The 16,643-nt window shown below is 47.0% G+C and overlaps 1 protein-coding gene across 2 annotated transcripts in view; it reads right to left on the bottom strand.

Annotated features, from left to right (window-relative positions):
• Nucleotides 1–16,643, bottom strand: part of LOC115203162 (dysbindin domain-containing protein 1-like) — a 42,102-nt gene that overhangs the window by 12,604 nt on the left and 12,855 nt on the right. For both annotated transcript variants that reach the window (XM_029767585.1, XM_029767586.1), the window contains exon 3: nt 5,495–5,632. In XM_029767585.1, the coding sequence (XP_029623445.1) occupies nt 5,495–5,632 (138 nt within the window). The remainder of the gene's footprint in view (nt 1–5,494; nt 5,633–16,643) is intronic.

A 16,643-nucleotide genomic window follows, 5' to 3' on the forward strand; every position in this document is an offset into this window, starting at 1 on the left:
GGAAAAAATCGTTTTGAATGGTCATCCAACTTTGGAACTCGGGCCTCTTAGAGCTCCGACTTTCCTGAAGATCACTGACATCATTATTTGACTGAGTTCCCAGTTGTCTTAAAAGCACCATGAAACTCATGGTACCCTTTGCCAGCTTATATCTGTATGAAGCTGCATTCAATGCTCTCGTCTGCATTAAAACCAAATATCGGTCCAGGTTGGATGCGACAGCAGATATGAGGTGCGCACTATCGAACGTGTCCCCGGACTTTGAGAAGCTCCGACGCCACATGCATCAAGTACACCCATCTCATTAGTGGTGTTGAGAAAAGATACATTATGTCAGACTCATTTGCAGTTGACTGTCATAGCTCCACATTAAAAGTATGTGATGGTGAGTTGAGAAGACAATCAAAAATACTGTTCGAATGTTTTCAATTGACTGCCACAGCCCCAAATAAAAAAGTTAACATTGGCTGTTAATTACATCATTTTTTTTCACATGGTTGGGGGTCACGAAAATCTTCCAGTATCAAAATGTGGTCGTGGGCCAAAAAAATTTGGAAACCCTGACTTACGGGCTAAGGTCAGACAAGGGAGCAACGCAATGCCTTTTTATGGGGAGTAATGTGATCAATTGGCACGGTTCATTCCTGGGGGCAATAAGGAGAAGGAGCGTGGGTGATATCTAAGCAAGATTGCTGTATTTCTTAAAGTGCACCTTTGTAAGGTTATTTTAATATCCCACACATAGAGCTGAACATAGCTCTGTGGTTCCCCATGCTGAGAACGTACATGAGTTTAGAACAGGTGTATTGTAAAGTAAACATCTTAGTACCGTTCCCAAGTCACGCATATCTCTTCTTAATAGAGATGAGGTGAGAGTGTGAGCGTAAAGCAGCTGAATGGAGTGATGATGTGGAGCTCCATGAGGATCATTCTCCCTCTCAGCAGGAAACATGGGGTTATGGATCATAAATAATACATGGGATGGATTTCCTGTTTCCTCTGGTTGCCTGTTTGCTGGGCCTGATCACAGGTTAATCAGACTCCCCTCTAACTAATGCTAATTAGAGCTATGCTACGGTAGTCTATTGTGCTGTATCAGACACCCAGCCTGGGATCTGGTGCCAATAACTATCAACATTGACATGGACACAAACTGAAATGAGAATCTCCCAGAGACGCATAACAGGAATATACTGTATCTTGGTCATTATCACAAAATATAGAGAACTGCTTGAATTACAGTAAGAATTCAGAGGAATGTTCAATCCAATGTGCTGCTGCAGTTTTATTGGGTTCTCCCATGTGTCCCTTTCCCTGCAGCCAAAGAGAACACAATTGTAAGCTTTTTATTAGAGTGCTCATTGCTCTACAGACCCTCTGCACACACACACACACACATTTGTGATCAGCTAAACCTTTTAGATTTTGATGTAATGGGGTCGTATGCTACAGAATGGAGTGATATGTAAATGAGTCTGTCTAGTGGACAGAGTTTTTAGAGGGAGAACAGAGTAAACAGAGATAGTGTTTCTGTTTTGTCTCCTGCAGAGAGCAAAACATACACTCTAACATCCAACTGTGTTCAACCAAGTAGGAGGAAATTCAATTTGGGTAATGGTTCTCTCAAGGCGAAAAAAGACAATGTTTCAGCCAGTCCATCACACTAGGGTTGTCTTGGTTGGAGAAAAAGAGGGTTGTCAAATCCACCATTCAATGGTTAATGAATTGGGCGGCTGGTAGCCTAGTGGTTAGAGCAATGGGCCAGTTACCGAAAGATTGCTAGATCGACTCCCCAAGGTAAAACTCTGACGTTCTGCCCCTGAACAAGGAAGTTAACCCACTGTTCCTATGCTGTCATTGGAAATACGAATTTGTTCTTAACGGACTTGCCTAGTTAAATAAAGGTTTAAAAAAAATGAGTAGAATGATTAATCAAATTGTATTTGTCACATACACATGGTTAGCAGATGTTAATGCGAGTGTAGCGAAATGCTTGTGTTTCTAGTTTCGACCATGCAGTAATATCTAACAAGTAATCTAACCTAACAATTTCACAAATATATGAATGAGCGATGGCCGAACGGCATAGGCAAGATGCAGTAGATGGTATAGAGTACAGTATATATATATGAGATGAGTAATGTAGGGTATGTAAACATTATATAAAGTGACATTGTTTAAAGTGGCTAGTGATACATTTATTACATCCATTTTTTTCATTATTAAAGTGGCTAGAGATGAGTCAGTATGTTGGCAGCAGCCACTCAATGTTAGTGATGGCTGTTTAACAGTCTGATGGCCTTGAGATAGAAGCTGTTTTTCAGTCTCTCGGTCCCCGCTTTGATGCACCTGTACTGACCTCGCCTTCTGGATGATAGCAGGGTGAACAGGCAGTGGCTGTTGTACTTGATGATCTTTTTGGCCTTCCTGTGACATCAAGTGGTGTAGGTGTCCTGAAGGGCAGGTAGTTTGCCCCCGGTGATGCATTGTGCAGACCTCACTACCCTCTGGAGAGCCTTACGGTTGTGGGCGGAGCAGTTGCCGTACCAGGCGGTGATACAGCCCGACAGGATGCTCTCGATTGTGCATCTGTAAAAGTTTGTGAGTGCCGAATTTCTTCAGCCTCCTGAGGTTGAAGAGGCGCTGCTGAGCCTTCTTCACCCCGCTGTCTGTGTGGGTGGACCATTTCAGTTTGTCCGTGATGTGTACGCAGAGGAACTTAAAACTTTCCACCTTCTCCACTACTGTCCCGTCGATGTGGATCGGGGGCTGCTCCCTCTACTGTTTCCTGAAGTCCACGATCATCTCCTTTGTTTTGTTGACATTGAGTGTGAGGTTATTTTCCTGACACCACATTCCGAGGGCCCTCACCACCTCTCCGTAGGCTGTCTCGTCGTTGTTGGTAATCAAGCCTACCACTGTAGTGTCGTCTGCAAACTTGATGATTGAGTTGGAGGCGTGCATGGCCACGTAGTCATGGGTGAACAGGGAGTACAGGAGAGGGCTGAGAACGCACCCTTGTTGGGCCCCAGTGTTGAGGATTAGCGGGGTGGAGATGTTGTTACCTACCCTCACCACCTGGGGGCGGCCCGTCAGGAAGTCCAGGACCCAGTTGCACAGGGCGGGGTCGAGACCCATTCTTACATAGGTATTCCTCTTGTCCAGATGGGCTAGGGCAGTGTGCAGTGTGATTGCGATTGCGTCATCTGTGGACCTATTGGGGCTGTAAGCAAATTGGAGTGGGTCTAGGGTGTCAGGTAGGGTGGAGGTGATATGGCCCTTGACTAGTCTCTCAAAGCACTTCATGATGACGGAAGTGAGTGCTACGGGGCGATAGTCATTTAGCTCAGTTACCTTAGCTTTCTTGGGAACAGGAACAATGGTGGCCCACTTGAAGCATGTGGGAACAGCAGACTGAGATAAGGATTGATTGAATATGTCCGTAAACACACCAGCCAGCTGGTCTGCGCATGCTCTGAGGAGGTGGCTGGGGATGCCGTCTGGGCCGGCAGCTTTGCGAGGGTTAACACGTTTAAATGTCTTACTCACGTTGGCTGCAGTGAAGGAGAGCCCGCAGGTTTTGGTAGCGGGCCGTGTTAGTGGCACTGTATTGTCCTCAAAGCGAGCAAAGAAGTTGTTTTGTTTGTCTGGGAGCAAGACATCGTGGTCCACGATGGGGCTGGTTTTCCTTTTGTAGTCCGTGATTGACTGTAGACCCTGCCACATACCTCTCGTGTCTGAGCCGTTGAATTGCGACTACTTTGTCTATATACTGACGCTTAGCTTGTTTGATTGCCTTGCGGAAGGAATAGCTGCACTGTTTGTATTCGGTCATGTTTCCGGTCACCTTGCCCTGATTAAAAACAGCGCTTTCAGTTTTGCGCGAATGCTGCCATCAATCCACGGTTTCTGGTTGGGGAATGTTTTAATAGACGCTCTGGGTACAACATGCACTTGCTAATAAACTCGCTCACCAAATCAGTGTATTCATCAATGTTATTGTCCGACGCTATGCGGAACATATCCCAGTCCACGTGAACGAAGCAATCTTGAAGCGTGGAATCCGATTGGTTGGACCAGCGTTGAACAGACCTGAGCATGGGCGCTTCCTGTTTTAGTTTCTGTCTATAGGCTGGGAGCAACAAAATGGAGTCGTGGTCAGATTTTCCGAAAGGAGGGCGGGGGAGGTGTAACGGGGTGCGTACTGGCGGCAGAAAAGTCAAGCGCAGGAGAGCGAAAACTGATTTACAACGGTGTCGTTTACTAAACATAAAAACCACCGTAAACAGAACAATCAAATGAATGGGTCAAACAAAACCCGGTATCCACCAGCATAACGTACACAAGCACTACAAGAAACAATTCTGGACAAGGACATGGGGGGAACAGAGGGTTAAATACACAACATGTAATTGATGGAATTGAAACCAGGTGTGAAGGAAGACAAGACAAAACCATTGGAAAATGAAAGGTGGATCGGCGATGGCTAGAAGGCCGGTGACGTCGACCGCCGAACGCTGCCTGAACTAGGAGAGGGACCGACTTCGGCGGAAGTTGTGACAGGAGGGCTATATATGCGTCGCGTAAGTTAGAATAACAATGATCCAGGGTTTTGCCAGCCCGGGTTGCGCATTCGATATGCTGATAGAATTTAGGGAGCCTTGTTTTCAGATTAGCCTAAATGCAGCCTCAGGATATGTGGTTTCCAGTTTACATAGAGTCAAATGAAGTTCTTTCAGGGCCGTCGATGTGTCTGCTTGGGGGGGATATACACGACTGTGATTATGATCGAAGAGAATTCTCTTGGTAGATAATGCGGTCGGCATTTGATTGTAAGGAATTCTAGGTCAGGTGAACAAAAGGACTTGAGTTCCTGTATGTTGTTATGATCACACCACGTCTTGTTAGTCATAAGGCATACACCCCCGCCCTTCTTCTTACCAGAGAGATGTTTGTTTCTGTTGGCGCGATGCATGGAGAAACCAGGTGGCTGTACCGACTCTGATGACGTATCCCGAGTGAGCCATGTTTCCGTGAAACAAAGAACGTTACAATCTCTGATGTCTCTCTGGAAGGCAACCCTTGCTCGGATTTCGTCTACCTTGTTGTCAAGAGACTGGACATTGGTGAGTAGTATGCTCGGGAGCGGTGCGCGATGTGCCCGTCTACGGAGCCTGACCAGAAGACCGCTCTGTCTGCCCCTTCTGCAGCGCCGTTGTTTTGGGTCACCGGCTGGGATCTGATCCATTGTCCTGGGTGGTGGACCAAACAGAGGATCCTCTTCGGGAAAGTCGTATTCCTGGTCGTAATGTTGATAAGTTGACGTTGATCTTATATCCAATAGTTCTTCCCGACTCTATGTAATAAAACCTAAGATTTCCTGGGGTAACAATATAAGAAATAACACATAAACAAACAAAATACTGCATAGTTTCCTAGGAACGCGAAGCGAGGCGGCCATCTGAGTATCTTGAGTATCTGAAAATGGTCTAACCTGCTGGGGACTCGTTGTGGTTCTCCTCATCAGAGTCAGCGAACACCTCAGCCAGCTCCTGGTCAGACATGTCGGTTAGCTCTGTCAGGTCCAGGAGGTCAAAGTGCACCTCCAGGGAGGACACGCTGCTCAGAGGCTCTGCGGGGTCAGAGAGAGAGGAAATTAGTAAGGTCATTGTTATGGACTGTGTCACGTCCTGACCAGTAAAGGGGTTATTTGTTATTGTAGTTTGGTCAGGACGTGGCAGGGGGGTGTTTGTTTTATGTGGTTCAGGGTTTGTTGATATATGTGTTTATGTAGAGGGGTGTTTGTTTAGAGTATTCCGGGGTTTTGGTTATGTTCTATGTTGTGTATTTCGATGCTCTATCTATGTTGTGTATTTCTTTGTGTTGGCCTGGTATGGCTCTCAATCAGGAACAGCTGTACATCGTTGTTGCTGATTGAGAGTCATACTTAGGTAGCCCTGTTTTCACCTGTCCCTGGTGGGAAGTTGTTGTTGCACTGCTGTGTTAGCCTGCAATACTGTTCGTTCGTATGTTTTCTTGTTTTGTTTATTTAGTGTTCTAAATAAAAGTTAAAATGAGCACTCAACCCGCTGCGCCTTGGTCCATTTCATACGACGGCCGTTACAGACTGATATGGAGCAGCTGGTGGGTTTTATGATAAACTCAATAATAACCCAGTAGATGTTTTAATATCTCACTACAACTCAATGTTGTCTACACAACTCACCCAGAACACCCCCTCCCCCACACACACATACACAACCCTCCACACCCTCTTGACCCTCCCTCTCATTCTCAGTACGCCTGGTATGGAAGTTATCTCTCGTGTTGTGTTGATGCTCTGTGCCATACTGTAATAGAAAGATAAAAAGAAAGGCTCTCTTTTATCTGTTTCACAGAGAGACAGCTTGGCTTGGTGTGCTGAACTGTCCTTTGGAAGAGATATGGGTCTCTGTGCCAATGTTTGACTGGAGCATCAGGACAAGGGCCAGAGAAGCTAGAAATAGAGGGTATTAAAACAACATGGTTAGACTGTTCCTTCTCCTCGCCCTCTGTCCTGAGTGTATGGCACCTGTTCTTGATTCCAAAAGTCACCGATACCCCAGACCCTGCTCCAATGTCTATTGATACACCAGAGCGGCACGACTGTGCCGTTAACATGTACCGTTTTTATTCACGTTAAAATAAGACCATGACAGTCCCAACATTCCACACTGGCAGCATTCATGCAGTATGGCAGTTAAATGTATATTTGCGTCACTCATGCTTTGCTAAGCATCTATGGAGTGTTACAGCCCCATGCTTGTCTGACACAATGCTTTGGGCTGGGTGGAGCTGGCACTCTTTAGCAATCATGGGTGAGGCATAACGGCTGACCGTGTGCTCTATGTGGTGTTAATAGTAAGGGACTGTATGTACTTCATGTATGTGTGTGTGTTTATGTATGTGCTGTGGAGGCATATCTCTGTGAACACTTTTCCAGTATATTTGGCTTGTGAGTGGGTGTATATAGCTGTGTCTGAGTGTAGAGAGAGAGCGGGGGTGGATGGTTTTTAAGGATACCGTTTCCCAGCTAATTTCTCTCTACCAGCCAGGCAGTATACTGCCACAGGGTGGATCACAGCCCTCTCCTCAACACTCCTTTGTTCCGCTGCTGCACAGCCCCATTCTCTCGCTGTTCTCTCACTCTCCTGATAAATATAGCACAGACATTGATTTAAGAAGATAAAAACCTTTAACCATATTATTATAAGTCAGAGAGAGTTGATAATCATGCTAAATCATAATCCTGGTGGTGGCGCTGCTGTATTTCACACATTGTGAGGAGACATGGGCAGAGTTACACTGACGATTTGAGACGGAGAATTTCATTGGGTGCTAGAAGTTCCCAGCCAATTGAATTTTACAATTGTCCTGACAATGGATTAAAGTGAGCTCAAATAAATCAATCTCTGCTCCAACTCCTTTCCGCCTTGAATTTGGAAGCTCTTCCTGGTAAGCCCTTCTGTGGATTACTGTATTATTGTCACTGAATGCTTGGTGCCAACATGGATGATGGTTTGCCAAACTCTGTATACCTTTGGCTCTTACAGTGAGTGGTGGCCTTGCTTTGCCTGGGATACCTTTCTACTCACAACAACACACGTCTACAACAAGAGACATTTTGTACAGTACTTGCGGAAAAGTACAATAAAAAATCCACCATCAATCTCTATTGTCTTGTTCCTCTGTACCAGACCTGTCCACAGACAGTATAAATACTGATTACATCTGCCTGTGTGTTCCAGGCACTAGCTCCCATGAGAGGAGATGTGAGGGGACAAGTGGAACGAGAGAGGAGAGGAGAAGGAGTGGGAGACAGTCAAGATGAGAGGAGATGTGAGGGGACAAGTGGAACGAGAGAGGAGAGGAGAAGGAGTGGGAGACAGTCAAGATGAGAGGAGATGTGAGGGGACAAGTGGAACGAGAGAGGAGAGGAGAAGGAGTGGGAGACAGTCAAGATGAGAGGAGATGTGAGGGGACAAGTGGAACGAGAGAGGAGAGGAGAAGGAGTGGGAGACAGTCAAGATGAGAGGAACGCCAGTGAGGAGAGAGTTGAGAGGAGAGGAACGCCAGTGAGGAGAGAGTTGAGAGGAGAGGAACGCCAGTGAGGAGAGAGTTGAGAGGAGAGGAACGCCAGTGAGGAGAGAGTTGAGAGGAGAGGAACGCCAGTGAGGAGAGAGTTGAGAGGAGAGGAACGCCAGTGAGGAGAGAGTTGAGAGGAGAGGAACGCCAGTGAGGAGAGAGTTGAGAGGAGAGGAACGCCAGTGAGGAGAGAGTTGAGAGGAGAGGAACGCCAGTGAGGAGAGAGTTGAGAGGAGAGGAACGCCAGTGAGGAGAGAGTTGAGAGGAGAGGAACGCCAGTGAGGAGAGAGTTGAGAGGAGAGGAACGCCAGTGAGGAGAGAGTTGAGAGGAGAGGAACGCCAGTGAGGAGAGAGTTGAGAGGAGAGGAAGGTAAAGATATTGCGGGTTGACATTCCGCTGTCGTTTAAAGTCTTCTAATGAGACAACTGCAGCCGTAGAGGATCAGAGACAGAGAAACAGACACTCCTTTCTCACCTTCGCTTAATGAGCCACTCATTTAACGACGTGGGAGGCTCAGGCTGCCCCATTGCACTACTCCTCCCTCACTGAATGGGAGGAAGTTGCCACTAGACACTGATCTAAGGTTAGTTTTACATTATCCAACCTTAATGGTGAAGGCCAGGATTTGGGGAGGTTAAGCTGATCCTCAATCTTTGGTTAAGGGCAACTTCTACCTCCCTAGGGCTTTGGGCTAGCCTGCTGTACAGATCTCTGTACAGATGGGGAGACTGCGGGTCAGTCAGTGTGTGTCTGAGGGGTTAACTGAACTCCACAGCATCAGCTGAACCATATGCAGTGATAAAGGCCTGATTAGCATTATGGGATGTCAAGAGCTCTGTCTCCATGGTGTGCTAGCTGTTTCCTCCCTTAGAGCAAATCTCTACAGGCCTGCTTGGTTCACTTAGCCAATCTAAATTTGAATGATTCACCGGCTGTTTGTTCCACCTGGTTTCCAGAAGTATGTAGACTGTGGTGTGAGGGGATGACAGAGGCTCGCCTCGTAGGAGGCTGTTGCTGATTACTGCTGAGGTGTGGTGGTTACTCAGGTGCTTACACCCAGGTGAGTGCTACACTTTTGGGCGGTGGATCTGTTCCAGCCTACCCACAGGAGGAGTAGATTTGAACTTCAGAGACAGAGCTGCCTGATGAAGCGCTCAATGAACTGCCAGCTCCCTAAATTATTTTTAATATTTTTTTGAAGCGAGATTGTTTGAAAAGCGCTATATAAAATAAATATATTATTAATCAACGGAATCCATTTACCATGCTTCAGATGCACTGCATCAAAAAAAGCTCATCTCTGTAAACAATCTTTAGTATTTAGCTGGTTGTGACATGCATTAATGTAGCAATATTTACCAGCGTGGATGACATGGGCTTATAAGGTCAATTTGGTATAATGGTGTGAAATGGTTTGACTAGCCTAGCGTAAACACGGTACACAGGGAATTGAATTGGACACGACCGTATTGCAGTTTTTTTTACAATCGCTAGGACCGATTTCTCAATACTTAAGTCACTTTTTCCAAACTCTTCACACAGTTCTTCAAACCAACTTTTAGCTTGGCACAGCAGTTAATTTCACATCCAAAATGCACTAAAACTACCAAAACACTTCATACATGTCTCAAATCAACTGATTCTTCCATAACACTAGCAAAGGTTGTCACCCAACAAGCACACTTTGTCACTCATAAAACAATGACCTAAACAACATTACCAACAGGTAGCATTACACAATGTTTTCTATTGTTAAATTTCTTTACAAAACAATAATGAAACCTCTCTACTGTTTAGAATTCACTGCAGTATATGTTACAGGAATGAATCAGACATGATGCAATATGACTCAATATGTTTTATGTCATTTTTTGGCATTGAGAGATTCCAAAATACAATCATTTGTATATACACCATCTACCAATACAGAGACAGTAGCAATGCTTACCCTACATTACTCATCATACCCTACATTACTCATCTCATATGTATATACTGTACTCTATACCATCTACTGCATCTTGCCATCTTGATGTAATGTATCACTAGTCACTTTAAACAATGCTACTTTATATAATGTTTTCATACCCTACATTACTCATCTCATATGTATATACTGTACTCTATACCATCTACTGCATCTTGCCTATGTCGTTCGGCCATCACTCATTTATATATTTTTATGTACATATTCGTATTCATTCCTTTACACTTCTGTGTACAAGGTAGTTGTTGTGAAATTGTTAGGTTATATTACTTGTTAGATATTACTGCATGGTCAGAACTAGAAGCACAAGCATTTCGCTACACTTGCATTAACACCTGCTAACCATGTGTATGTGACAAATACATTTGATTTGATTTTGATTTGCTTGTCAACCCTGTCTTCTGCATTTGGCCACAGGTTCTCATTCACATCACATCTTATGTCATCTTGGGCAGTACACCTAGGAAAGAATATTCTGGCATGTCTGGTCCATCCCTGGCAATCTTCTGCAGAAATGTCCAGGCATCCAGCATTCACTGCGTCCAGGAGGGACATTTGATCATAATTCCTCCATGGGGTTGAGGAATGGAGAGTAAGGTGGGAGGAAAAGTGACACCATCCTAGGATGGGCTGCAAACTACTCTGTGACTGCACGGGAGTGGTGAATATGCCACATTGTCCCATACAATTACAAACGTTGGCCGATTTCGCTTCACTGCAACCCTTTCCTCACCTGGCACAACCCTTCCATAGAGGTCACCCAAAAATGAAATGAGACACTCGGTGTTGTATGGCCCAATTAGCGGTTTGTGAAACAGCAATCCATCAGAGGATATTGCTGCGCACATTGTGATGTTGGCACCCCTCTGGCCCGGGACATCCACTGTGGCTCTTTTCCCAAACACATTCCTTCCTCGCCGCCGTGTTTTGGCCACGTTGAAACCAGCCTCATCCACAAAGATGAATATGTGGGTTGTTTGCCTGGCTTCAATCTCCATGACTCTCTAAAATAAATCCACAAGACAACATAAGAGTTAGGCTATTATGGTAGTTTACATTATACCTAAAAACATGCCATTGTGTGCCTCTGCTTGGTTTTGTTCAAAACCAGTTCTGTATTTTATAGACATCTTACCTGAACATATTGGTTCCTGAGTTGCTTGACTCGTTCAGAGTTCCTCTCAAAGGGGACAGCGTACAACTGCTTCATCCTGACTTGATGTTGTTTCAGGACTCTAGAAATAGTTGTTATGCTTACATTGTGAATATTTCCAAATGTAATGTTGTCTGCCAACACTGTCCCGAATCTCTGTGAGTTTTATGCCATTGTTTATGATGACCATATCAACGATTGCAGTTTCCTGCACAGCAGTGAAAATCCTACCTCTCCTGCCAGTGGTAGGTAACTGTTGGGTCCTAAGCAGAAATACAAAAACAATTACACACAAGTGGGTTTGGAGGCTTTGCTCAATTTACTTCTGTAATGTGCAGTTCAGTCAGATGCCCTTGCAGAATGCACATCTTACCTGTTGTTTTGCCGGAAATTTCTCACAATAGATGCCACTGTTGAGCGTTGCAGATTTGGCTGCGCTCTCAGACCAGCCTCTCTCATTGATAGACCATGATTTATTACATGATCAATTATAGTAATCTCATCTCAGACTACAGCTCTTGATCTTCCTCTCAGTCTTCTTCCACCATGTATACGTACTCCTCTCCCTCTCCCAGCCACTCTTCTTCCTCTGTCAGCCACTTCTCTATCTCTGGCTGGGTCCATGTTTACATTACAGTACAGCATTATTCCTAAGATGTCCCCTTTTGTATAGATGGTAATGTAATTGACAGACTAACACCTGGGCAGGTGTTCAGCTACAATGGGAATCAGCTGTGGTTGGTCTAATTGTTTTGATAGTATTTCATTTTTTAGATTTGGAATATATTTAAATACGGTATTACTGTAGAAATGCAGCATATTGCTGTCTTATTCAATTTTGTGTTATGTTAGGTTTTGAACTTAAGTTTAACAGTTTTGAAAAGAGTATGTAAACGTGCAAATTGGCCTGTAGGTACATAGAGTTTTGGTGGGTGAGAAAATAATTCATGAAATTTGAAAGACTTAGTCATTGAATGCATTTTGTGCCAAAGCAATGAAAAATGATCCACAGTTCAGCCCACATAGACTACTGTTGTGTTCACTGTGTGAAGAGTTTTGAAAAGTGGCCTAAGTATTGAGAAATGGGTCCTAGCGATTGTAAATAACTGTAAGTAGAGCCATTAAATCTGTGCAGGCCAGTCTCTTCAACTACCTCACCAGATATAAAGCTGGTCCGGTCACCCACGTTACGACTCTAATAAAAGGCATTACCCTAGTCTGTCAGGCGTAACAGCATGACATTAGCCTCGCTCAGACTCTGGGGCTGAGACAACACAAGGTTAAAGGGTCATGATTTACATTTACGTCATTTAGCAGACACTCTTATCCAGAGCAACTTACAGTAGTGAATGCATACATTTCATACATTTTTTTATTATTAAAAATAAATTCCATACTGGCCCCCCGTGGGAAACGAGCCCACAACCCTGGCGTTGCAAACACCATGCTCTACCAACTGAGCCACACATTTTACATTTACGTCATTTAGCAGATGCTCTTATCCAGAGCGACTTACGGTAGTCAATGCATACATTTCATACATTTTTTTTCTCCGTACTGGTCCCCCGTGGGAATCGAACCCACAACCCTGGCGTTGCAAACACCATGCTCTACCAACTGAGCTACACGCGGTGATAACCTTAGTTACCCTGTTAACAGGGTCATGATAGCCATAGTAACGGACCTGAAAGAAGCAACACCTGCCCCATATTGGTTTTGATGGGGGGAATGAAAGAGCCTGTGTCCACAGCTGTCAGCAGTCTCACACAGCAGCAGAACAGCTCTGATTGTGAATGAAGCCCTGGTATGTTCCATGGTTTAGGCTATATTCTAGCCATTAGACTAGACCATGAGCAAGCTGGATAATGAAATGTGCCCATGCATATTTTAATAAATCTACAAAATCTATTATATGGGGGGTGCTGTCCTACTCTAATAACCCCATACTATATTCTACTTCATCAATCCTCTAAGCCGACACACCCTCAGGGCTTGCGTCAGGTGCAACCCCTCCCTGACAAAATTATTTTGGTTTAAGAATGTATTGAGGGATGGAGGGAAAGTGTGAATATGGAAGAAGAATGTAGGGTACAGTGTGTGTGTGTGGGGGGGGGGGGGGGGACTAAGATCAGACTGTGAGAATAGCTTCTACTGGATTAGTTCTCCCCAGAGGCCCGGAATAGGCTTGCCCACGGCTGTCTGCCTCTTTGAATCTCCCAGCAAGAGAAGGAGAGAGAAAGAGAGAGAGGAGGGATGGATGGAAGAGAAGTAGTTAAAATTAGTTAGGAGAAAGAGGGAGGGAGGGGAGATGAAGACAGAAAGGGGTTATAAATAAATTCCATCTCCTATAGCTCTTTTTTTTCTCTCTCTAAACTAGTTACAGTCATCCCAGTCCCCTTTGTTCATTTCTTTCCTCTACCCCTCCTCTACTCTCCTCTAACCCCTCTCTACTCTCCTCTAACCCCTCTCTACTCTCCTCTAACCCCTCTCTACTCCTCCTCTACTCTCCTCTAACCCCTCTCTACTCCTCCTCTACTCTCCTCTAACCCCTCTCTACTCCTCCTCTACTCTCCTCTACCCTCCTCTACCCTCCTCTACCCCTCCTCTACCCTCCTCTAACCCCTCCTCTACCCTCCTCTACCCCTCCTCTACCCTCCTCTACCCCTCCTCTAACCCCTCCTCTACCCTCCTCTACCCTCCTCTACCCCTCCTCTACCCTCCTCTACCCCTCCTCTACCCCTCCTCTACCCTCCTCTACCCCTCCTCTAACCCCTCCTCTACCCTCCTCTACCCTCCTCTACCCCTCCTCTACCCCTCCTCTACCCTCCTCTACCCCTCCTCTAACCCCTCCTCTACCCTCCTCTACCCCTCCTCTACCCCTCCTCTACCCTCCTCTACCCCTCCTCTACTCTCCTCTAACCCCTCCTCTACTCTCCTCTACTCTCCTCTAACCCCTCCTCTACTCTCCTCTACTCTCCTCTAACCCCTCCTCTACTCTCCTCTACTCTCCTCTACCCCTCCTCTACTCTCCTCTACCCTCCTCTACCCCTCCTCTACTCTCCTCTAACCCCTCCTCTACTCTCCTCTACTCTCCTCTAACCCCTCCTCTACTCTCCTCTACTCTCCTCTAACCCCTCTCTACTCCTCCTCTACCCCTCCTCTACTCTCCTCTAACCCCTCTCTACTCCTCCTCTACCCCTCCTCTACTCTCCTCTAACCCCTCTCTACTCCTCCTCTACCCCTCCTCTACTCTCCTCTAACCCCTCTCTACTCCTCCTCTAACCCCTCCTCTACTCTCCTCTAACCCCTCCTCTACCCCTCCTCTACTCTCCTCTAACCCCTCTCTACTCCTCCTCTAACCCCTCCTCTACTCTCCTCTAACCCCTCCTCTACCCCTCCTCTACTCTCCTCTACCCCTCCTCTACCCCTCCTCTACTCTCCTCTAACCCCTCTCTACTCCTCCTCTAACCCCTCTCTACTCCTCCTCTAACCCCTCCTCTACTCTCCTCTAACCCCTCCTCTACCCCTCCTCTACTCTCCTCTAACCCCTCTCTACTCCTCCTCTACCCCTCCTCTACTCTCCTCTAACCCCTCTCTACTCCTCCTCTACCCCTCCTCTACTCTCCTCTAACCCCTCTCTACTCCTCCTCTACCCCTCCTCTACTCTCCTCTAACCCCTCTCTACTCCTCCTCTACCCCTCCTCTACTCTCCTCTAACCCCTCTCTACTCCTCCTCTAACCCCTCCTCTACTCTCCTCTAACCCCTCCTCTACCCCTCCTCTACTCTCCTCTAACCCCTCTCTACTCCTCCTCTAACCCCTCCTCTACTCTCCTCTAACCCCTCCTCTACCCCTCCTCTACTCTCCTCTACCCCTCCTCTACCCCTCCTCTACTCTCCTCTAACCCCTCTCTACTCCTCCTCTAACCCCTCTCTACTCCTCCTCTAACCCCTCCTCTACTCTCCTCTAACCCCTCCTCTACCCCTCCTCTACTCTCCTCTAACCCTCTCTACTCCTCCTCTACCCCTCCTCTACTCTCCTCTAACCCCTCTCTACTCCTCCTCTACCCCTCCTCTACTCTCCTCTAACCCCTCTCTACTCCTCCTCTACCCCTCCTCTACTCTCCTCTAACCCCTCTCTACTCCTCCTCTACCCCTCCTCTACTCTCCTCTAACCCCTCCTCTACCCCTCCTCTACTCTCCTCTAACCCCTCCTCTACCCCTCCTCTACTCTCCTCTACCCCTCCTCTACTCCTCCTCTACCCCTCCTCTACTCTCCTCTAACCCCTCCTCTACCCCTCCTCTACTCTCCTCTACCCCTCCTCTACCCCTCCTCTACTCTCCTCTAACCCCTCCTCTACTCTCCTCTAACCCCTCCTCTACCCCTCCTCTACTCTCCTCTACCCCTCCTCTACTCTCCTCTAACCCCTCCTCTACCCCTCCTCTACTCTCCTCTAACCCCTCCTCTACCCCTCCTCTACTCTCCTCTACCCCTCCTCTACTCTCCTCTACCCCTCCTCTACTCTCCTCTAACCCCTCCTCTACCCCTCCTCTACCCTCCTCTACTCCTCCTCTACCCCTCCTCTACTCTCCTCTACCCCTCCTCTACCCCTCCTCTACCCCTCCTCTACTCCTCCTCTACCCCTCCTCTACTCTCCTCTACCCCTCCTCTACTCTCCTCTACCCCTCCTCTACTCTCCTCTACCCCTCCTCTACCCCTCCTCTACTCTCCTCTAACCCCTCCTCTACCCCCCCTCCTCTAACCCCCTCTACCCCTCCTCTACTCTCCTCTAACCCCTCCTCTACCCCTCCTCTACTCCTCCTCTACCCCTCCTCTACTCTCCTCTACCCCTCCTCTACCCCTCCTCTACTCTCCTCTAACCCCTCCTCTACTCTCCTCTAACCCCTCTCTACTCCTCCTCTACTCTCCTCTACCCCTCCTCTACTCTCCTCTACCCCTCCTCTACTCTCCTCTACCCCTCCTCTACTCTCCTCTAACCCCTCTCTACTCCTCCTCTACCCCTCCTCTACTCTCCTCTACCCCTCCTCTACTCCTCCTCTACCCCTCCTCTACTCTCCTCTACTCTCCTCTAACCCCTCTCTACTCCTCCTCTACTCTCCTCTACTCTCCTCTAACCCCTCCTCTACCCCTCCTCTACTCTCCTCTAACCCCTCCTCTACCCCTCCTCTACTCTCCTCTAACCCTCCTCTACTCCTCCTCTACCCCTCCTCTACTCTCCTCTACTCCTCCTCTACTCTCCTCTAACCCCTCTCTACCCCTCCTCTACCCCTCCTCTACCCCTCCTCTACTCTCCTCTAACCCCTCCTCTAACCCCTCCTCTACCCCTCCTCTACTCTCCTCTAACCCCTCCTCTACCCC

The sequence above is a fragment of the Salmo trutta genome, chromosome 12 (genome assembly GCF_901001165.1).
Source record: "Salmo trutta chromosome 12, fSalTru1.1, whole genome shotgun sequence".
Lineage (NCBI taxonomy): Eukaryota > Metazoa > Chordata > Actinopteri > Salmoniformes > Salmonidae > Salmo > Salmo trutta.